We start from the raw sequence: 22,996 nt of genomic DNA on the forward strand, positions 1-22,996 counted from the left end.
TAAGAAGGAATTTTTTTAACTAAAACCTGAGCACTGTAGCACTCCATGCAGGTATGGTATAAACTATAGCAACTGTTGCTCCAGTTTAGACCACACACTGTGCTCAGGTTTAAATACATTGGAGGAGGAAAACGTACAGACACAGAAACGGGACCTAAGCGGCTGGGCAGGAGGGAGGGGGTGCTATGCATCTAGCTATCTTTTTTGCTTTTGGAAGAACTGTTTGTGTGTGTCTGGGTGTCTCCACTTGAAGAGTTGAGGGGGTGGAGCACTGGGTCATGGGACTGGCACTGGGTGCTGCTTGAGCCAGCTAGTCTGCTTAATAACCAGCTTTCTGTTTCCAAGAAGTCAGACAGGTTATATAAGGTACCTCAAATAAGCAAACAAGCGCATGTCTTCTATTACTAAAGCAGATGCAGCAGTTACTTCTCTGTCCAAGTTTATTGCTGATAAACAGTTTACTGCGGTTAATTCCAAGCCCTCTGACAGCAGCCAACAAGCAGAGTTTTAATTTGCAATAGCGAAGAGGCTCTAAAAAGAAAGGAAAAGCCTCTAAAAGTCAAGGTCAGTCATCCCAGTCAGCATGAGTATATGGGTATCCAGGCTCGTTCCATTCTGGACCACATGCTGCCTCAGAAAGTCATAGAGCTGGGGCCTCTCAATCCCTTAGGTGAAAGTTTTCATTCCAGGGTTTTCCTAGTTCCAAAGGAGCAGAAAGATCCTAGAGGCCTGTGTTGTTTGTCACCATTCCCAAGTTCTAAATGTTTACTCTTCAGTTTCTTGAAACTCTAATCTCCCTCTAGCTTTCACAATAAAGTTGGACCTAAGACACTTATTGGCATATTCCTGTAACAGTGGATTTCAGGGGTTTCTTAATATTTGTTGAGTCAGGTTCACATTATATGTTCTTTTTATAACCTTTGGACTTTCTACTGCAGCAAGGGTATTTGCACAATGTCACCGTTTACTGCAGACTTCAATGCAGTTACATTTTTTTATATTTGGACAATTGCCTTATCTTTGCTGACTCTTTTTCCAGCAGTCAGGAATCTTTGTAAACTGTTCTGAAACTTCTGCTCAGTGTGGGGTTCTCATACCATCTCGCAAAATTATTTTTCTGGGATGTTTGCTGGTCTCAGCCCTGGGAAGAACTTTTCTTTATAAAAAGTTGGCATGTTTCAACAGTTCTTTCCGAGTTTCCCCAGTAAGAGCCATGCACCTGAAAGGGTGTGTTTCAGGATTCTGTAGTAGATGGTGGTGATGATTCTCATGCTTTCCCTGGCTAGACTACACACACACACACACACACACACACACACACACACACACACACACACACACACACACACACACACACACACACACACACACACAAGGAAAACACAATGGTACCTCAGACCAGTATGGATTCAACATCTGTATCCTTTGTCTTTTCAGATCTCACTTCTGGAATTTGTAAACAGGAAGATCAGATCAGGTAAATCAGATAGTTCTAAATCCTGGTCTTCCATTCTCCCTGCTGACTCCCTCCAGTGAGTCACCATAGTTGCTACAGACCTGGTACAGTGATCAGTTTCAAAAGGGGTAAAATTGCAAGCTCTGTGGGACCCTGTAGACAGACAGAAGCACATAATGTCAAAGTGATTAATACCTTGAAGGCCTTAAATCATCACTGGTTCCCAAGACTTCTGAAAACCTATACAGCCAACTCAACAGTGATGTGGTACATAAACAGGGGTACTAGATATTGCCCTCTGTGCAAAATTGCTATGATAGCCTGGGAGGTAGCAATTCAGACTTCACAGTTCAGTCAGAGCACAATTTCATTGTCCCCCCCCCTCCCGTGGAAACTTCATCCTTGGGATCTTTAAAGAGTTGATCTGATTGTGGGGAACACCTCAAGTAAATAAACTTGTTTGTCTCCTTTCAGAACAAACAACTAAAGTAATTCTGCTACAGGACTCCGTACAGACAAACCTGGAAGACATATGCTTTCTCATTACCTTGGACAGTGATGTTTCTGTATTGCCTTTCCACCCTTCACACTGATTTCCAGAGTTCTTCTAAAGATTCAAAAGGACTCTCCAAAAATTGTGATGGTGACTCCATTCTGGTCAAGGTAACTGTGGTTCTCTCTTCTATTCAGTCTGGTCAAGGGCAGTTACTACAAGCTTACCCACAAACTGGATTTACTCACAAAAGACAGGGGGAGTTTGATACACCACAGTCTAGAAACTGTTCAACTAATTGCCTGGGTGATAGAATTTTTATATACTTTTTAGGTATCTTTTTTCCCTTGAAGATGTTCATTAGGTACTACAGGAGGTGAGAAAACCTTCTACTAGAAAACTGTATATGTGCAAGCAGAAAAGATTTTCTAGTTGGTGCCAGTTAAAGAACTGGGATCCTCTTCTGGCACGCCTGCCTCTAGTTCTTGATTATTTGTGTGAGTTACTACTGTCCAAAGGCCTGTCATACTCTTCTATCAAGGTATATTTGTCAGCCATTTCTGCTTATCTACTCTTGGATCCCCCCCCTTTCTAATAATGCTCAAGTTAACAGTTTTTGCAAGTGGTGTGACATACTTGTCTACCTTGCAGACAGGTGGCTCCTCCCTAAGATCTGTACTTGGAAAACCTACTCTGTCTTCATTTGAACCAGCTCTTCTGGCTGATTTGAGGGTTGTAACATGTTAGACAATTTTGGACTGCGTGTTGGGTTGTGTTAAGTTGTGTTCTTCCCCTAAACAAAAAAGGCAAGACATATGGAGACCATTTTAGTGTATCTGGTGAGCTCATGAGTTTCCCTTTATCATAGCGTAAATTCTTAGAAAACAGAAAGACTTTTCTCACAAAAAATGAAAGGCAGTCCAGAATGGGGTGCTTATCTAGCCACTTTGATGATAAATTAACTGACCGTTGAATCTATGAAGTTGTAGCAGAGAACAAGACTTGCTGAATGCTTCATTTGCAAGAAAGTTCTCAAATGTATTGCACATACATGTGCTTTTATACAGGTTCAGTATCAATTGCTAACAACTGCACAGGCATGTGGAAGGTCCAATACAGCTTTGAAAGCTGACTGGATATCAGATCCTTGGTTGGGTACATCACATATAGCTAGGGCCACTGCAACAGTGACCTAATGATGAAAATCATGAAAAGTCAGTTTTATGATCTAGAGGGATAAAGACCTGACTATGACCCAGGTCGCCTAACCCAGATAGCATCTCAGATACATTATATCATGAATGGTCAACTAGAACTAAGAGTGGCAATCACAACAGTGAACAGAACACAACGATCACCAATATGAACAACTATACCAATCATCAAACTGAAAAACATAACTGAAACTACAAAAGACAATTCTTAAACAAAGCTAAAAAATCTCTAGCAAAAACAACAATTAGTGAAATCGATGCCCTTGCATACTGAGAAGCTGTGCTGGCAGTGATTTAATTTACAAAACAGGCATTGGTTGATTTCTACATCTAACTCTATATCGTCCACAGATACAAATAATATTGCCTGCTCAAACATGCACACTCACTCACTGCACCTACCCATACTTTTCAATATGACTGCATCTAACTTGCTGTGAAGTTGATCTAATTAGTGTTTTCTCTTTCCTGCTCCACAGAACACTGGTTACTCAAACAAGTAGTCAACCAAATGCAATATACCTTTCAGGTTCTAGTGGAGAGATGAGGGGAGGTGGGACTAAGCAAATACTACCAGTTCACCCAACCTTGGGGGAGGAATAATGATAAGCCTACTACTGCAGTAGCCTCTAGTGGATTTTGGGGCTTGCTGCGGCAGTACAAACAATCATAATGTGTAATTGGTGTGCAGTAAGCAATGCATACCACTGCAGCCAAATGCTGGCACATGCGTGAAGGCATGCTAGCAGTATAGTTTGAGTGCTGTGCATTTCTGCTTCAGGGTGGTGCATATGTGAGATTTACAAAGTAAGGGATTAGGCTAACTAAAGTAAAAAAAAAATAATAATCTTCTCACTCACAGTAGCATGGCATGGCAACTGGGTAATTCTCGTCCTAAAGTTAATTAGGATCCACCCTCAGAAATGGGAGAGATGAAGCCACATGCTTAGGCTGCTAGGATGAGGCTTGTCCTGAAGTATGTCTTCTTGGATTATGATACCCATAGTCAGTGCCAGAGTAAGCTCAAGAGGTATGGGAGACAGCCAAGCTGATGGTTGGTATGTACATGGGGGAAGAAGAAAAAAAAAGGCATAATAAGAGTTAGGAGCAGGCAGAATTTTGGAAAGAGGTAATCAAAATGAGCAAAACATTAAGTGTAGTCAGGTGGGTAAATGATATCTGCATTGCTCTGATAGCGCTATATGAAGAACACAGACTAAATTACGGTACATGTTGGATATGTGGAAAGTCAGACCAGCTAGGATTTGGGCAGGAACTGTATGTGCAGGAGGTGGAGAAGACATAAGAGATAGTCGGGGCTAAGAGAAATGAAGGATGGACAAGGGACAGGAATATAGGGTTGTGATTAATTGCATGTAGGGCAACCTTGGACTGAGAATGGAACTGGAAGAGTAGAGGTAGGTGGGAGATGGTTAAAGAGGAATGTGTGTCTTGATTTGTAAAAATTCTCAAAACTATGAGAAGTATATGGTGGGGAAGTTAAAAAAGCAGGGTTTTTTAGGAGGAGTGGAAAATATTGGGAGTACACAGGAGGTAGCAGTAAAGGGAAAGGAGAAAAAGCAAGTGATTTTAGACTGCTGTATTGATGATGTCACAATGGTGAAGAAATTCAATTAACACCTACTTAAACGAGCAGAATCATTCAACCTCTGTTTTCTAAGTCCTATCAAAAATGTTTGAAACAGCATTACATGACGTACTTATAAGTACACTCACCAAATTAGACAAGAAGTATAAAACAATATCTTGGATCAAGAGCTACCTCTCTAACAGATCTCAGTCAGTAAAATGTTAAGATGATCACTCTTCCACTCTTCCTTTCTTCCCATCACCATAGGAGTTCCACAAGGATCTGTCCTTAGCCACCTGTTATTTAACATGTTTAACAATGACACGCACAAAGTAGTAGAAAAAGAAAATGAAATTAAATAGTCTGATGATTCAACACTAATCTGCTTAGCCGACATCGTACTTCAATAAAAACATGCTTTCAACAAACTGAAGAATGTCTAAAATGGTGACAACCAATTCTGAATCCTAACAAAAAAATGTTTGGAGTAATTCTAGATAGAACAGACAATAAGTATTTTCCATGTTCCACAAAATTCTGAATTACTATGAATTCCAGTAATAACAGTATAAATTCTCTAATAATGCCAGGTAACTGGTGATTAGGTGATTCAGTAGTAGGGTTACCACCTGTTCCTCTTTGCACAGGATATTCCTTGTTTGGGCAGCTGTGCATTGCAAAAAATCTGGAAAAACTGCAAATGTCCTGTGATTTTAGAGCAAAAAATATTTCCTCAGTTTCTTCATATAGTTGCATCTTCTTCTTCTTCTTTTGGCTTTTCCCACTTAGGGGTCGCCACAGTGGAACTCCGGTCCGCTAATGATTGGCAGTAGATTTTTTTATGGGTGCCAGCTCGACGTCCAACCTTCAGTGAAGGCACACCCATAAAAAAGTTATTTTGTATCTGAAACCCCTTATTATCATATGAAGGAACAGATTCTGCAAGAGTGAGCTTTTATTTTGGTAAAAACATGAAATCCAGTCCTTTACTCTAGTTGCAAGCATGGTTTGCCCTGCAAAATCATGTTTCTATAAAAAATATCTACTTTTGGGCATTTGAAAAGGTAGCAGTCCTGTTCAGAAGTTTCCTGGAACCTGGGAAATATTTATTTTCTGTTCCTTGGTCTTGGTTTTGGTGTATTTTCCAGTTCCTGCTTTTGTTGCCTATCAGTTCTTGGTAATAAATTAAGGCTTGACCAGCAAATCAAGGGCAAAGTTATTAAACCAATCAAAAACTGTGCGTAGTGTATACAATAAAACCATATCTAAAGTTACAGGCGTAGCTTCAGTCTGGACAATCTCTCCTACTTCCAACTATTCTGTACAGTTCTCCCAGTCTAACCTACATCCATAAATCTTACTAGCCTGGGATATGTGAGGAACTTGTATGCAATGGTGAGCATTGTTATTCTCCCATTAATACTTGGTGTTGTGGGTTAGTATGAACCTATGAACTAGTGAACTACGATTCCCACACAATTGCAGATTTGACACATAAACCTAAAAAATTTTAATTTCACTTCTGACTGGGCCCCTAACATTGTCAAAAGTACAACAGAAAATGTAGAATCTTACAGCTCATAGTAAAATGCGAAGACTTTGAAGATAAAAATGTATTACCAAATGTGAAAGGTGGATACAGACAGCTGACACAAAAATAAAACAAAACTGCTTACTGAAGAAAGGCTGTTCCTGACGATCTTTCAGTATAGCAGAAACATACTGATTTACAGCTGTTTCCTGCTGGAATTCATACTGATGCAAGAGGCATTTAAAGTTAAGAATTACATCAAGTTCTGACATTGTCATCTGACTCCATTCCACAGTGAGACAAAGCCCTGACTATGTTCCAGATAATCTGTGATTGATTAGTGACTTAGGCTTTGGAGGAGCTAGGTGTGGGAAGGTAGCAGAGAGTGGCACATGTTGACTCATCCATCCTACGTGCAGGGAGGCAGTCTGCCCTGCTTCAATGCCAACACCTACTGGACAGAGATGTACAGCATACAACACCATAGGCTGATGAAGTGTGCTTGGCTCTGCCAGGTCATGTCCACATGCAATCTTCATGGGACAGTAGAAGAAATGTGCACACCGATGAGGGAAGGAGTAGCAGACCCTCACATCAGCTGCAGTTTGAAGAACTGGGCCAGAAGATAAAAAAATCTTCTCATGGCTGTCTGGATATTGTCCATGTCACAAATAGTTCTTCCCTCATGACAGGGATTTAACAGTTGGTATTGGCGATGGTTAGATAATCAGAAGGCATAGGGGATAGGGTAGAAGAATACAAAAATGCAAGTTTTATATTTGCCATGGCTATTAACATGTTTTTACAGAATAGTTAATAAATAAAAGATAGTTAATCTGCCCTCGAGATTGTATTAGTCTTGAAAGAAGAGCATTTTAATCTATTACTGATTCTATAATCATTTTGTTTGACTGAAAAAATAATAATGGAAGCATGTTGCTACATCAAACACCCCATTACATTATACAGTTTAAACACCCGAGAATCTTTACCTTTGTCATTTCTTTCTGAAGCAGTTCCATTCCTTGCACTGTTGAATTCAATGCCTGAGTGCTGTAGTTGTACACTGACTTACCCTCTGAAGGAACCACAATTGTGTCAACTTTTGGTCTCTTTATTTTCTTGCTGGCTTTGTATACTGCATCAATATTATTCTGGAATAAAATGATAGAAGTGATTGGTGATCATACCTTTCAATAGTCTGATTTACCTAGACTTCCAGAATGCTGCTCCAAACTTCTCTGCTGTCCCTCATAAAATGCATAATACTGTTGAAATTAGTTATGATGAGTATTTCAGACATGTGTACTTAATAGCTTGTTACTGGTTAAAAAAATACATTTGGGTGAAGTACAAAACAGGCTACGTAATTACTCAAAGTAAGGGAGGATAGCAATGCAGAGGAGGAGGTGAAACTCTTCTTGCCTCCAGCCTGTAATCAGATGTACACTGCTTTGTGAAGGTGTATACATATAACCAAGTGGCAGCTTCACAGATGTTCTCAACTAAAATATCCTTAAAAATGTCTATGATAGTATCATAATGGCTACTGCCCTGGAAAAGTGGGACCTAACCATTTTGTTATAACTGTCAGAACAAAATGCTGTGCAGTTAGCTAAGCATTTGTAATGTGAGGCAGTATACAAAGTATTTAGTGGATATTCCTGCAACCATCTGTGCGTGTTAAAAAAAGAAGTTATGTACTCACCATAACTTTCCATCTGTGTTGTCCATTTTCATTCTTCCTCAACTGATGGGTTCGGATCCAAACCATTGGATCTGACTTGGCCACTGCAAAAGCTAGTGGGCAACATAGAACTCTTGAGCTTCTCCCTTACCTAGAATGCACCAACCCCAATTACCTCAGATCTTGTTTACTGGCTATAGCATAAAGAAATAATTTTTATACAAATAAACATAAATGTAAACATAGAAAAAGGCTAGACAAGGCTATATTCCGAGCTTTATAATGCTTGGAGTGTACAAAAGTGTTCATATTCATTTACTCTTCCAGAAAAAACATAAGGATGGAGGTTGGTGGGTGAGGAGTTGAGGACAAATGAAAATGGACAACACATATGGAAAGTTATAGTGAGCACGTAACTTCTTTATCTGACATTGTCAATTTTCATTCTGTCATCAACTGATGGGACTCCAGCTATCTAAATCCCAGGGTGGAGTCAAGGAAGGATATTCCTAAGCACCATTGAGCCAAATGATGCTCTAACTCTGGATACCAAATCCAACTTGTAATGAGTGATAAAGGTATGGGGGACGCCCAAGTTGCTGCTGCACATCTCCATGGAAACTCTTGAATGAAAAACTGAGGAAGTTGCTACAGATCTGGTTGAATGACCGTGTATTTGCTTTGGTAAATGGATATCCAATTTGTTGTAAAAAAAAAAAAAGAAATGCAGCCAGTAAGCCATCTGGCTAGAGTGACTTTGAACACTGGTTTATCCGGTTTCATATCAGCAAATGAAACAAATAACTGATCTGTAGTTTTGATGATCTTTGTTCTATGTAAATGGAAATGCAGTTGCCTATGAACCTCCAATAAATGTAATAATATTCGCCCTTGTTTGAATAATTTGGAAAGAAAACTGGTAAATTGACAGACTGGTTAATATTAGATTCTGATATTATTTTGGGCAAAGAAAGAGGCATTAGTTTGTAATGTAACTCTATCTTTTTGAAAAATTAGATATGGGGGCTTCACCGATAAGGCTTGAATTTCGTAAACTCATCTGGCAGAAGTATTGGCTACCAAAAACAAAGTTTTCCAAGAAAGAAATTTAAGATCAGAGTCATGTACAGGTTCAAAGGATGGATGGAGCAAGGCTTGCGGTACCAGAATTAGATCCCATGTAGGAGAAGGATCTTTAAACTGAGGTCTTAACAGAAGTGTGCCTCATAAAAAGGTTTTGCAAAGTTTATTAGAAGTGAGTGAGGAACCATCAAATCCAATATAGAAATTAAAAATTGCTGCCAACTGAACTTTAACTGTTGAAGAAATGGCTCCTTGATTAAAATGTAGTGTCAAGAAATCAAGAATGCTATAAATCGGGGCAGAAATGGGTTCAACATGATTCTGAAGTGCTCATTTTTTTCCATTTACTAGCATACAGTTTCCTTGTAGATGGTTTAAGGGAAGATAAACAGACAGGAGACAAGAGAATAGGTTGTCTGACTATTACTGGAAATGGAGAAACTAAGCTATCAGATTGAGATTGGGGAGGTCTGGATATATCATGCTTGTCTGGTGAGACAGCAGATCTGGAGTTGGGTCCAAAATCCAAGGCCGTAAAATTAAACGAGGCCACAGGAAGGGGAACCAAATCTGTCGAGGCCAATATGGTGCAATGAGGATGACTTTGGACTTCATCCAAGCAGCTCTCTGTAAGAACTTTGGGATCAGAGGAATTGGGGGATAAGCATAAAGTAGACCAGGAGGCCAATCATGGAGAACAGCATCCTTCGGTGATTCCCCCTGTGGGGGGATTAGGGCAAAGTTTCTGCGGCACTTGTTATTCAGGGGAGATGCAAAGAGATTGCAGCAAGGCTGGCCTCACTGTCAGAAAATCAATTCCCCTATGTTCTCGTTGAGGGACCTCTCGTGAGGTAGTAGGATGTACCTGCTCAGTTTGTCTGCTAACACACTGGACTTCCCTGGAATAGGCATTGCTATAAGAAAGTGGTTAGAAGAGATCACCCATTGCCAAACCCTGAGAACTTCTCAATACAGGGGGTAAGAGCTGGTTCCTCCTTGTTTGTTGATGTATAAAACCACTGACATGTTGTCTGTTTGAATCACAATCAAACCTGAAGGGAGAGCATTCTGAAAGGCCCGCAACACTAAATTCACTGCTCTCAACTCTAGGACACTGATGTATGAATTGGCCTCATCTGGGATCCATGTGCCTTGGACTATCTTTCCCAAGTAATGCTCCACCCCCACCCCAGCTGGGAAGCATCCATGGTCACAATGGCCTTGGGCTGAGAGAGGTTGAATAAATGGCGTTGTAGAACTTCTTCTGAAAGATAAAGGAAGCTTAAGTATTGACCATTGTGAGGCTAGCATCCACTGAAGAATTCTCACATGAAATCTGGCTAAGGGTAGCAATTTTATTGCTGCCGCCATTGATTCTAAAGCCTGAAGGACCAAGCAGGCTGAGATTCTGGTACTGCAAACTATCTTTTTCACTTGTGATCTTATTGTCTGAACTCTGGGGAGGGGAAATGAGGTTATAGTTGATTTTGTGTCGAGCAGTGCTCCAATGAACTTGAGACTTTGACTTGGTTCTAGATGAGATTTTTTTGTAGTTTATGGTTATTCCTAGTAGGGCACATGTCTGGATCACTTTTTCTTTTGCCATAATGAACTGATGCCTGGTCGGGGCAGAGATGAGCCAGTCGTTTAAGTATGGAAACACTCAGAATCTCTGCAGTCTCAAGTGAGCTGCTACTACCACCATACATTTGGTAAACACCCTGGGGGCTGTGGTGAGACCAAAAGGCAGAACCATGCACTGGTAGTGACTGTCTCTCAGCTGGAAGCATAAGAACCTTCTAGATCACCTATTAATTGTTATATGATAGTACGTATCCTAAAGATCTATCAAGCACATCCAATTGTCCTTTTCCAAAACCAGAAGAATGGACTGAACCGTGACCATCTGGAACATGGTCTTTTGAATGGATTTGTTTAAGATACTGAGATCTAGAATTTGTCTCCAGTCCCCTGTTTTCTTTGGCACTAAAAAAGAACCTTAAGAAAGTTTCAGATTCTATCTGGTCTGGTGGGACCTCTTGGATGACTCTTTTTTTCTAGCAGCTTTTGAATTTGAATTGCTGCTTGCTGCTTGTTCCCTCTGACTGGGTGGAACATCAGGGAACTTTCTTGAATTGGGAGGATAAAGGGAAAATGCTATTATATAACCTCTGGAAATGATCCTCTGCACCCAAGTATCTGTTGTTATTTCTAGCCAGACTCTCTGGTGCAGGGGCAAATGACCCCCAATTGCCTCCAGAGGGGAACAATCGGGCCTCCTTTCAGAAGTGCTGAAACGGTTTACCAAAGAACGATTCTCTGGACCCTTGGTTCTGCAGACCAGCTTTTCCACAAGGACGGCATCTTCCATTTGAGTTTCCTCATATGCCTCTGGGGGAACCTCCTCCATGTGTGTACTGGAAAGATCCTTGGGATTTTTTGAACCACATTTTACCACTGCCTTGATGATTCCTTAAAAAGGACCGTTGAGACGTGGAAAAACATACGTCTGCAGCAGAAAGGGTCTTTCCATCCTTCTCACACCTACACAATGTGTCTTTACCCTTGGGGCCACAAAGAGGTGTGCACTCAAAAGGAACATTGACAAACAAAAACTTAAAGGGCTGCAAAAAATCACATAAGCACATCCAGGAGTGTCTCCTAATGTAACACCTGAACCTGCTGCCCTTGAGGTTCCTTCTGCTACATTAGAAATGAGTCTCATGGAGGAGTTGGATATTGATTGCAGGGTAGCCAACTGAGAGTTGACAGATACTTTCACCTCTTCAGAAATGGATCTTGTGAGGGTGTCTGTCAGCTCCTTAATCAGGTCCTTCTGTAGTCTTGTGAAATGTGCCAAATAGTTCAGTGACCTTAAGGCGAAGGTCACTGAAGCATAGACATGCTTCCCAAATCTGTCCATCTCCCAGGACTCCTTGTTGGGGGGATGAACAGAGGAATTTTCTTCTGCATGTTCCTTCTTAGTGGCCAATGCTATGACCTTGGCATCAACAAGCAAACGTTTGGACCAAAACTGTTTATCCTCTGGAGTTGTCATGATTTTATCTGACTTCTTGGAAATTGGCTTAGTGGTGTCCTTTCATACTTGCAAAGAGATCTAGTTAATGAGCTCATCGGTGGGCGGGGTCACCCAGGAGGTAGATGGGCTGGTACCGAATGCCTTCAGGAGTCCAGATTCCTCTGACAAAGGATTGCTGGGCTTCCAGCTATCTCTCTGTTTCAGGATTTCTAGATTGCCTCCAAATGAGACATCATCAGGAGGTTACCGTGGGGTCCCTTTGTCCTCATCAAAATCTGTATCTTTGGTGACAAATTCAGGGGAATCAAAATGCTTCCTCTTGCATGCTTTCTTCTTAGGGATCTCATCAGTGGGGTACTCTGGGGAGGTATCAGAAGTGGGGATTCCCTGATGGGAAGCCTGGGGTTTTGGTACTGGCTGCCCCTGTGGAGAGGATAGTTGAGACCCCAGATGCAGAGACAGTACAGATGTAGACACAGGATCTGAGGGGATAGGCACTATCTAAGTTAGGGGTGCATAAAGGACTTTCTCCATGACTGCAAAGTGGACCACCCCAGTGAGGGATAGGACCCAAAATCCAAGGCAAGTCTCTGATCCATGGTCCCACCCTGCTCCAAGGACAGTCCTTCAAAGGCTGAAGTCAGAGCTGAACTGACCATTGCCAAGGCTGTGATGCATAGAGATGGCTCCAAAACCCTCCAAATTGAAGGAAGCACCTTGGACCTGACATGGTAGAATTGGCTCTGAGAGCCCTCCAGATCCAACTGAACAGAAGAGCTCAGAGCAAGCCTTGGATCTGAGGATAAAAGGATGCTTAGATCTGAAGCCAACGAGCCCGGATGACTCAGATCCAAGGGCTCTGAGGCCTTGAAAGGAGTCAAAGGAGGAACTGGGAATAGTTGAGTAGTGGATGCATAGTTCTCCTGACCCAATAGGGTAGGAGCTGAAAGGATAACTGACTGGCTCTGAGCCAAGAGAATTTTTCTCACTAACCTCTCTACATCCTCTTCTGTAAGGCTTCTGGTAGAGCGAGTGGACATCCTGGAAGGAGAGCTTGGCCTCTCTAATAAAGGTGAAGGAACCCTGGAGGGAACTGGGTCCACTGAGGGGGAGTGTCTTTTTCTTGGTAAAATTACCAGATCAGCAGGTCTTTGTGTCGGATCTGAGGAGGTCTGATCCAAGGTATCTTTAAATTTTGAGCTTGCTGGATCTGAAGAGGCAGTAGAATCCAAGGATTGTTTCTTAAGACTTTTCAGATGCGAGGATGAAGTTGGATCTGAGATTTAAGCCTTTTCTTTTTCAGATATGAGAGAATTGATGGCACCAAAAAAGACCTTTTCAAGGACATCTCCAAAGCCTTAGAAGAGGCAGATGAGGTGCTTGGAGAAGTGGAAGATAGTTTTCTTGATTTTTCTATTGTAGCTCCAGATAAGGCCCTGCTAAAGGACGATGGAAGTAATCCCTTCAGTATTAATTTGTTGTTTGTTCAACCAGGGCCCTTGGGTTGAACGCATGACAAATGGAACAATTTCCTTGGAGGTGAAAGGGTCCAAGACAGAACAAGCAAAGTGTGTGAGTGTCAGGAAAAATGAATTTTCTGACCACATTTAGCACATTTCTTAAAGCCTGTTGGGCTTTTCTCTTTTTCAGACATCTTAATATCAAAACTCTAATGGTTTCCACTAACAACTACTAAGATAATAACAATAACAACAACAACAACAACAACAAACACATTCCAAAAAAACTTTAACCTGTCAACTTTAAAGTGTCAAAAAATGCAGAAAGGACTATAAAGCTGGTCTTATGTTTTTTTTTTTTTTTAATAATAAAGGGAAAGAAGAACAAAGAGGAAACTACTTACAAAGGTAGCTAAGAGCTACGATGAGTGATGAGAGTAGAAAATAAGAAAGGGAAAGGGAGATAAAATGCCTAAAATAGCATTTCACAGTGTACGCTTGTACTAGGCAACAGAAAAAGACAATTTGAAAACAAGAAACAAGAAAATTAGTATCACGAAAAGCACTAATCTAACTTTAAGCTCGACAGTCTAACAACCACGTCCTTTGCTGGAGGCGGCAAACAAGATCTGAAGTAATTGGGGTTGGTGCATTGTGGGTAAGGGAGAAGCTCGCGAGTTCTATGTTGCAGGAGCTTTTTCAACGGCTGAGTCAGATATAATGGCTTGGATCCTAACCCTTCAGTTGAGGACAGAATGAAAATTGACAGTATCAGATCATACATTGTTCTTTGGAGAAAACCAGTACAGGGGAAATCCCAGTAACCATTTGAAATGTCAGGACTTGCAATGCCAAGTCCCGGAATGTGGAGATTGGATTACTGAAAATCTGGATGTATATGTACTAAGTCTGAGATTGCCATTTTTCATATTAGTCCTTTTTCTCCAAGGTATTATAATCTTGGAGTTGGTTTATATAAGTTTTGGTGAGGGGCCTTCCCTCATGAGGGAGGGATCATGGGGCACTGTACCCTTGAATAAAACAAGTTTAATGGAGAAGAGCAATGTTCAATATTTGCTCTTATCATTCATTTCAGTCGTTTTTTCTGTGTTTTGGGATTTGGCATTTCAAGTCCCAACATTTGAAGAGAGAGTTAAAATCTCTCATCCCTCAAGTGTAGCCACCTCAGATGATATTGTATTAGCATGGCAGATTTTTTTGTGTTAAGTGGAGAATTTGTAAAACTTACACAAGTGTTCTTGTCTACCTTGAAAAAAAAAGAAAAAAAAATGTCCATATAATATGACATCCTTAGTCATTTGTGTGCATGGAAAATCATCTCAAAATATTCTCTTGTTTTCATTCAAACTGTGTTTCATTTAGTCAGTATAAATCAAGTGTGGTAACACCATTGCACTGCATATATACAAGGTCAATTTGTTGATTACATGACAGAAATTCCTATTCTGCCTTAGCAGTCCACTCACTCTTTGTTACACAGATCTTTAAACTGCAAATATTTAGATATCATAACAAGTTAAACGATAATTTTAACAGAAACATACCTGAATATAGTCCTTCAAGTGTTGTGACAAGTCCCCAGTGTCCTGCTTCCATTCAACATACTTGGCATTATAGTTGTCAAGTGTTGGGTGTATGAATGGAGTTCTGTAATGAACCATTTCTGCATGTTCCATAGGCTGTGGAGTTAGTGTTTCTAATTGAACTGCCGGGGCACGCAAGCTTTCTTTAGACAAAGGAATCCCAAATTCTCGACTCAGAAGCATTACCATCTCTGCAGTTGGAAACAGAACATCCTGCACCACTTCCTTTAACTTCTTTGCATGAGTAATGTAATCTAATCTACAGTACAGAACAAACTAAAGATTAAGACTCACTTTTTGACAAAATGGTTTTGAAACAAAGTTGTGTACTAAAGTGCTGTGGTTATAATTTAGCAGAGAATGTAAAATGCAAAATTCAATTGACTTAGATTTAATAATTATATTCTAATGAAAATATGAATAATACCATACTTAGAAAAGAAAATACTGTTGTGTAAGTAAACTTACCATAACAGTAGATATTCAAATGATCACTGCTGCAATAGCCTTAGCTATATTGGGTCTATCTTGCAAGGATGTAACAGCTGGCCAGCTTCCAAAGTATCAGGCCTCCTTCAACACATCCACTCAGTCAGTTTGAGCTGAGCTGGCTAAAAAAAAACGTCTGGGTGCCAAGCCCTTTAAAGATTTCATGCCAACAGACAGCAGGAGGCTGAGCCCTGAAAGGACAGTGCTAGGAAGAACAAAAAGTAAATGTCCACACTCTGGCATAAAAAAAAACACAAACAACAAGGGAGGTGGAGGGAGGGAGCAGTTACTGCAGCAGTAATCATTTCAGCATTTACTGTTATGATAAGTTTACTTACACAACCATACTATGCTCATCATATTGATTACTGCTGCAGTAGTCTTAGGTATATGGGTAAATAATCTTAGCTTACTAGATTTGGGAAATGGAAGGGAAAGGGTCATGAGCCCCTGGATAATGGTCCTAGCAAAGCCTGACATAGACCTAGAGAAGGAGTAGAGCTTGTGATGCCTAATAAATATATGTATAGAGGACCAAGTTGCTACTTCAAGAATAATTCTAGAATACAACCCTATCTAAAATGCCATAGATGAAATCAAGGCCCTGGTAGAGTGGGCCTTGACCCTGCGTAGAATAGTTTTGTTGTGGTGAGTATAACAAAACGTAATTGCCTGAGACAATCATTTGAAAATAGTCTGTTCTGATACAGGTTGTACCTTCTTGTTACCGTCACAAGAAATGAACAACTGATCTAAAGATCAGAAAGATTTAGTTCTGTCAAGATAGTACCTCAGATGTCTGTGGACATACAAGGCATGGATTATCCTTTCTCCCTTGTTTTTAGGTTCAGAAAAGAAAATGGGGAGATGGATGGCTTGGCTTACAGTAAACTCAGATACCACTTTAAACATAAAAGAAGGGTTTGTTCTCAAAGAAATCCTGTCCCCGCAGAAAATGAGTTAGGGCTGATGTACCATAAGAGCTTGAAACTCAGATGCTTTTCTTGCTGAGGTCAGAATAATCAGTAAAAACTGTTTTTCATGTTAAGAACCTCAAGTCAGCCAGACTAGCTGGTTCAAATGGAGCTAACACAAAATTAAGATCCCAAAGAGGAGCCACTGGTTTTCTTTGAGGCATCTTATACAATCCCCCTTTCAAAAACATTTTGATGTGAGACTGTATTTAAAGTGGAGGATCAATGGACAAACACGCTGAAATGGCTGATAAATGAACCTTGATGGAGGAATAAGGAAGGCCATAGTATAGTAACTCACACAGATATTGTAAAACCAGTGAACCAATAGCCTTGAATTGGTGCTGGTTATGTTGTTGGTACCAACAAGGAAACCTTTTCCATTTGCTAATGTATGATTTTCTAGTAACAGACTTGCCTTCATTAGTACCTGTTGCACATCCTCAGTAAATGTGCCTAGATGGAATTAAGACCCTATCATCCAGGCAGTCAGCTGAAGTTGATTGAGACTGAGATATATTAAACACCCCTGGGCTTGTGTGAGAAGATCCATTCTTTGAGGAGAATAGTGGTAATTGCCCCTGGCCATTTCCAAAAGAAGAGAGCCACTGTTGTCTGGGCCAGAAGGGAGTCAACACAATGATCTTTGAGGAATTCCTTCTGAATCTTCAGAAGTACCCTGGATGTGAGTGGAAAGGGTGGAAAAGCATACAGGAATATTCCTGTCCAAGGAAAGGAAAAGGCATCTTGTCTTCCAGGCTTTCTTGCATGGAGTCTTGGATAAGAACCCTGCCAGCTGATTGTTCAGGGAGGAGAGAAACAGGTCTGCTTAAGGAATTCCCCACAGATGCATCAAATTTTGGAAGACCACTCCCCGATCTATGTTCCACTCTTGAAGCTTTGTCATTATCCTGCTCAGTTTGTTTGCCACACAGTTTTGCTCTAATGAAATACAGGATGTCTGTGGAGTGAAACTGTCCTGTGAAGCTATATCCTAAGATAACATGGCTAGTCTTGTTCCCCCTTGCTTGCTGATATACCACATTATTGTAGTATTGTTTGTAACAAGTTGAAGAGGTTCAGGGGACCAAGCATGATTCAGAGAGTAAAGTGCTTTAAACAGGTCAAGTATATATTTTATATTTATGTGATTGTGTCTGTCCATGGTGTCCCAAACACCTTGTACTTTTATCCCTCCTGAAACTACTCCCCAAGCAAAGTCCAATGCATCTGTGGTGACTGACTGCTTTGGAACAGGGAGGGAGAAGGGGTGACACAGATTGTGGTATATTTTCATTCTCCATCAAGTGATTTCTCTTCTGACAAACCCCAGCACTGTGATTTGAAAAGACAAAGGATGTTGGTGGTGGGACCAAAGATACCTCAGATACAATTTTATCTTTCTCATGTGGAGTCTTGCCAGGGGTATCATGAGAATCATAGATACCGCGGTACCCAAAATCCTGATGTATTCCATCTCAGTGACCAAAATTTAAAAGGAAAACATTAGAAATAGATGTAGATATAGATCTATTTTTTCCTGAGGAAGAAAAGCTCTTTGAACTGAGGTGTCTAACTGACAACCAAGTAACAAAATCCTGTTTGAAGGAGTCAATGACACTTTTTAATATTCTCTTGCAATTCCAGATTGTGTAAGAGATCTCTCACCCAACAAAGAGATTCATGACACTTTGAAAAAGACTCTGTAAAGATAAGCAAGTAGTCTAAATATGGAAAAATGTGCATACCCTGTAGCCTGCAAAGAGCTATAACTAGATGTAGACACTTTGTGAGCACTCTTGGTGCAGTGGATAGTCTAAAGGGTAATGCAGAGAACTGATAATGTGATCCAGACACAAAACTTTAAGAAACACCTGAAGTCTGAATGAATAGGCTTGTGATGATAAGCATCTTTTAAATCCAGTGTTACCAGGAAATTTAAATGAGGAAGAAGAGGGAGCAGGCTGTGAAGTGACAGCATTTTGAATACGGGCACTATTACAAACAGGTTTAAGGACAGAAAGATCCAGAACCCATTTCCAAGCATTTTCTTTCCTTGATGCTAAAACAACCTTGAATAAAAGCCTTTCCCAGCCTGGGAAGGAGTAATTGGTTCCATTATTCCTGAGATAGCATGTATTAAAGGACAAGGGAAATAAAGGAGTGTGATATGGTGGTTGAAGAATTACTCCCTGGAAAGGAGGGATTTCCTCACACTGCTATATGTAACCTTGATGAATTAACTTCAGAATCCATTTGTCTGAAACTATCTGTCGCCAAAGAGAAAAACAGAGATTCAGATTTTCTGGAAGGGGAGAGGTACTGACAGGGTGGGAGAGGAGGATGGCACAAGCGGACAAGGTACCTTAAATAGTCACTCTCACTTGTTTAACTGCCCTTGATTTTGGGAGTGTTCCTGAATATCTGTTTACCCACATTTTGTTGAGACTATTTTTTTGCAAAACTGAATGAAGGGTTAGAGAAATCTTTAGAAAATGTGGAAAAATATGGCTGAACATTTTTTTTGAAATTCCCTTGTATCAACCAACCCCTTTCATCACACTTTTTGATATCCCCTTTAGCAGAGGAACCAAAAACCTAAATCTCTATCCAAAGGATAATTAAAAATCCCAGTTTCACATCATCTAGCAAGTTCTCGGACTGCAGCAAAGTAACTTCCTCAAAACAGTACCGGCTGCTAAAGAATAAAAAGTACCAGTTGTCATAGCCCTGGAAGAAGTATCAACTGAATCATGCACATGCTGTAAACAATGAGTTGTGACTTGTACAATGGAAGAAGCTAAAGTATTTAAAACAAAATTTTCCTCATAAGAAGAAAATGCGGATAAACTATTCCTCATACTTTCAGAAACAGAACAAAAACTTTAACATATGAGCCTGACAATTGAAAATTCTGAATTTTAAAGTTGCAGACACATACACCTTTTCTCCATATTTAATAATCTTGCCATCCTTGTCAGAAAGAGTAGAAGTGGAATTAACCAAATGTTTAGCAGCAGAATGATGAACTAAAGCTATAGTTGCTGGGTCAGGTTTGAGAAGAGTGTATAAAAACTTTAAAGACTGAGAAACTTTATACATTCTGTTTGCCTTTTTAGGGGCAGCAAGTTGACTATCAGGAAAATCAGATCTTCTGTAGATAACTGAACTGGGGGAATATGTGAAGGTTCTGGAAATTCCTTCTGTAACAGTTCATAGTATTTTCTGAAGGACTGAAAAACCTTTGTGTTCTCTCACTGAAAACACTGGCACATTCTGGAAATAGTGAGAATAAGAAACTTAGCTCTCCGCTGAGTCTGAATCAGAAAACTGAGTAGAGAAGCCTGTATCTGTCCCTTCATCCTGTCTAGATTCAGAATCTCTTCAGGAAAAGAGGCATCCCTCTTTCTTTTATCAGAAATGACCTTATAAGGCTAAATTAAATCCTGAATAAGACCCATTAATCTACTCCTGTCTGTGGAAACTTGAGGAGGAGTACATACATATTTAGTTTTCTGATTCTTTTTGACAAAAGAAATGTGGCCAACAGTGTTATTAATGGCAGCAGGGATGGGCACAACATTCTGACTAAACAGGGAAATCTTCCTTGTTCTCTCTCCCAGGATCAACAAGAGTGGCTCTCCCTTGCCCACTTAGAGTAACCCAACAGCTGCAGAGGATGCAGTTAATCCCTAGTTCATAGTGGCTGTAGGTGCTACACCAGAGGGATCTGGGGTAAAAGATGAATGGAGTGAGGAAAAAGGTATGGCCACAGCAGTCACCCACCTGCAGCTGAGGCAAATTGCTTGTCTGCTGTGGTGGCAAAGGCTTAATTTTTTCTTTTTATGGCTGGGAGAAGGACTACCATGGAACTAGTATTTTGTGCCATGCTCAAGCTGAAACTGGGGCTGCTTTTCCAGGAAAAACAACCATCAACATTCAATAAAAAATTAAAGTTCTTAAAAGTTATGTTTTCACACAAAAACACAGTAAAAATCAGGGAAGCTCTGGAAGGCTTAGTGCCCATGCCTGTCTTTTTTGTTAGCTCATCTTGGGCTGAATGCCTGTTTGAGTGCATGGAATGTGTCCTGAAGCTTTGGAAGCTGGCCAGCTGTTATATCCTTGGCAGAATACAACCCATATAGCTAAAGCTATTTCAGCAGTGGTCAATGTGATGAACATCACATATATCTCATGAAGCATTACAATAATGTACTCATTTAACTAGGTTCAAACCAGAGCAAGATGCATTTCATTTCAGAATAACATATTTTTTTAGGGAGCAAGACTTCTTGTTTATTTGAATTAATTTAAAATATAGATTCATTGTATTGTTTATGGTTTAGTTTTGTTTTAGTGAGATCTACATTGCCTTAGCTACTGAGTTTACATCTGGCTTTCACTTTTTTGACCCCTTGGACCTCATCTGTACCTGCCCAGACCTCAATGTTCCATATCCATGCCAGATCTACTAGCCATCCACCTACCCCCCCCCCCCGACTTACTTTGGTATTGTGGGGAATGGTCTTCAATCCTAAGGGTGTCCTAGAGGCTAATCAAATCTGTGCTTCCCTTTTTTTTTAATGCCCTACCTACTTCCCTTTCCTGCTTGTTGATTACTTCCATGGATAACTTCCCTCTCTGGACCACACCTCCCCCTAGGGAGTGTGTCAGTGAGTACCCTCCCACCCAGGGCAGTCATGCCCATTCCTCCCCTGCTTCTACATCAGTTACCAGAGCTGCTAATCAAACCTAGGTCGTCTAGGACATAGTTAGGAATTTATCCCTCTATCTACACCACTGGAGCAGCTATCCTGGTTGTTAATTTTCACGGGAAATCTGCATATTTTTTTTTTTAATTTCCACTGCATAAAATTCAATTAAACTGCACAGATATGGCAATGGCAAATCTTCATATGTATGTAAAACATAACAAAAGCCTTTGTACTTCATTAAAAAGAAATCAGAAAGAACACAGCCATTATGCAGACTGTGTAATATATAGTACAGTGTATCTTCAATATTCCATTAAGGTTTCTGCATGTGGAATGTCAATGACTCTGTCATACTCAGGCAGTCAGTGACATCTCACTAAATGGCACTGGTGTTTATTCAACAACTTCTATGTAACTTTGTGGTTAACTGCATGTTGTTGGTGTCTACAAACTACACTTGTATCATTCCACAATGAACATGATGCCGCAGTAGAATTATATAGGTCAAAGCAGCAATGATTCTTCAGCAGTTCTGCAGTTTCTGTGTGTTTTTTTTTTTTTTTGCAGCAATAACTTTATTGTAAGAATCATTCAATAAAAAAATGAACAATGCATAAACTAAAACATTTTATCTATTTACAGAAGCATGAACTCAAAATCGTAATAGGAATGAGAAGTGTACTAACTGGTTCTCTGACAGAGTAGCTGATGCATGGAACAGACTACCAAATTGCATTAAAGCAAGTACTAGTTTAGATATTTTTAAGAATAGCATAGACACTTATGGGAACAAGTGTTTTGGTATACTGGCAAACTAGAGGGGCATTAATGCCCATGCCTGAAATATTTGTAAGTATATGTATGCAAGAAGGTCTGTTTAGCAGAACACAGTATACAATAACTATAAGGTAATGTTGAAGTCCCAATAGCTAAACATATAGCTATGAGCAAAATGATTTATAAAACACTAGTATCATACCCTGCTGATGCATGCTACTGCCTTTTCTTCAGAACATCTCAAGGGATGAGCAAACTCATACTTATGAGATACTACACAGATTAAGACACTGAATAAATGTAATACAATTAGCCCAACATTGCCCAATAGATCTAAGTGGGCCTAATCCTGTAAGTTGAGCACCTCTGGCCCATAAACTAAAGATATCTTGAAGCACCAATATCTTCCTTTATTAATTAGCTGTCCACACATACCAGAGAAATTTAAATTCTTGGGTACGTGGCAACATATGTCCTAGTACAACTGCAAGTTGCCCAACCCTCAATCTTTATGCAACCTCATAAAAAATGGATACCTTTATTGAACCTAGCAAAATGTTTGCCTTAGAACAAGGAATAGGCATATGCAGGCATTTAGACAATATCTCAGCTGGCTTCATCCACAAATCTTGCACTGAACTATAGTTCCAAAACTTATGCAATGCAGATAGATCAACAGTCCTACAATCAGAGCATGTTGTACTAGTCAGAGACCCCTTCCTAACATTAAGCTCAAGGAACCAATACCCATCATGTATAAACAAGATATCTTTCTCTAAAATATAAGGAGACCCTCTAAATTCTTCCAATAGATTCCTCAGATCAAATGTCTGCCTCAGAGTCAGTACCTACCAACAGGGAGACTTTGCAAATGTATAACAG

General features: G+C 40.2%; 1 protein-coding gene across 1 annotated transcript in view; it reads right to left on the reverse strand.

The window, feature by feature from the left end:
- Window positions 1-22,996, reverse strand: part of CFAP92 (cilia and flagella associated protein 92 (putative)) — a 1,173,156-nt gene that overhangs the window by 388,131 nt on the left and 762,029 nt on the right. The window contains exons 12-13 of the mRNA XM_044078084.1: window positions 15,121-15,418; window positions 7,278-7,439 (exon numbers count right to left, since the gene is read on the reverse strand). Of these exons, the coding sequence (XP_043934019.1) occupies window positions 7,278-7,439; window positions 15,121-15,418 (460 nt within the window). The remainder of the gene's footprint in view (window positions 1-7,277; window positions 7,440-15,120; window positions 15,419-22,996) is intronic.

Source organism: Protopterus annectens, chromosome 7.part0 (genome assembly GCF_019279795.1).
Source record: "Protopterus annectens isolate FY-2018-M chromosome 7.part0, PAN1.0, whole genome shotgun sequence".
NCBI classification, from domain to species: Eukaryota; Metazoa; Chordata; order Ceratodontiformes; family Protopteridae; genus Protopterus; species Protopterus annectens.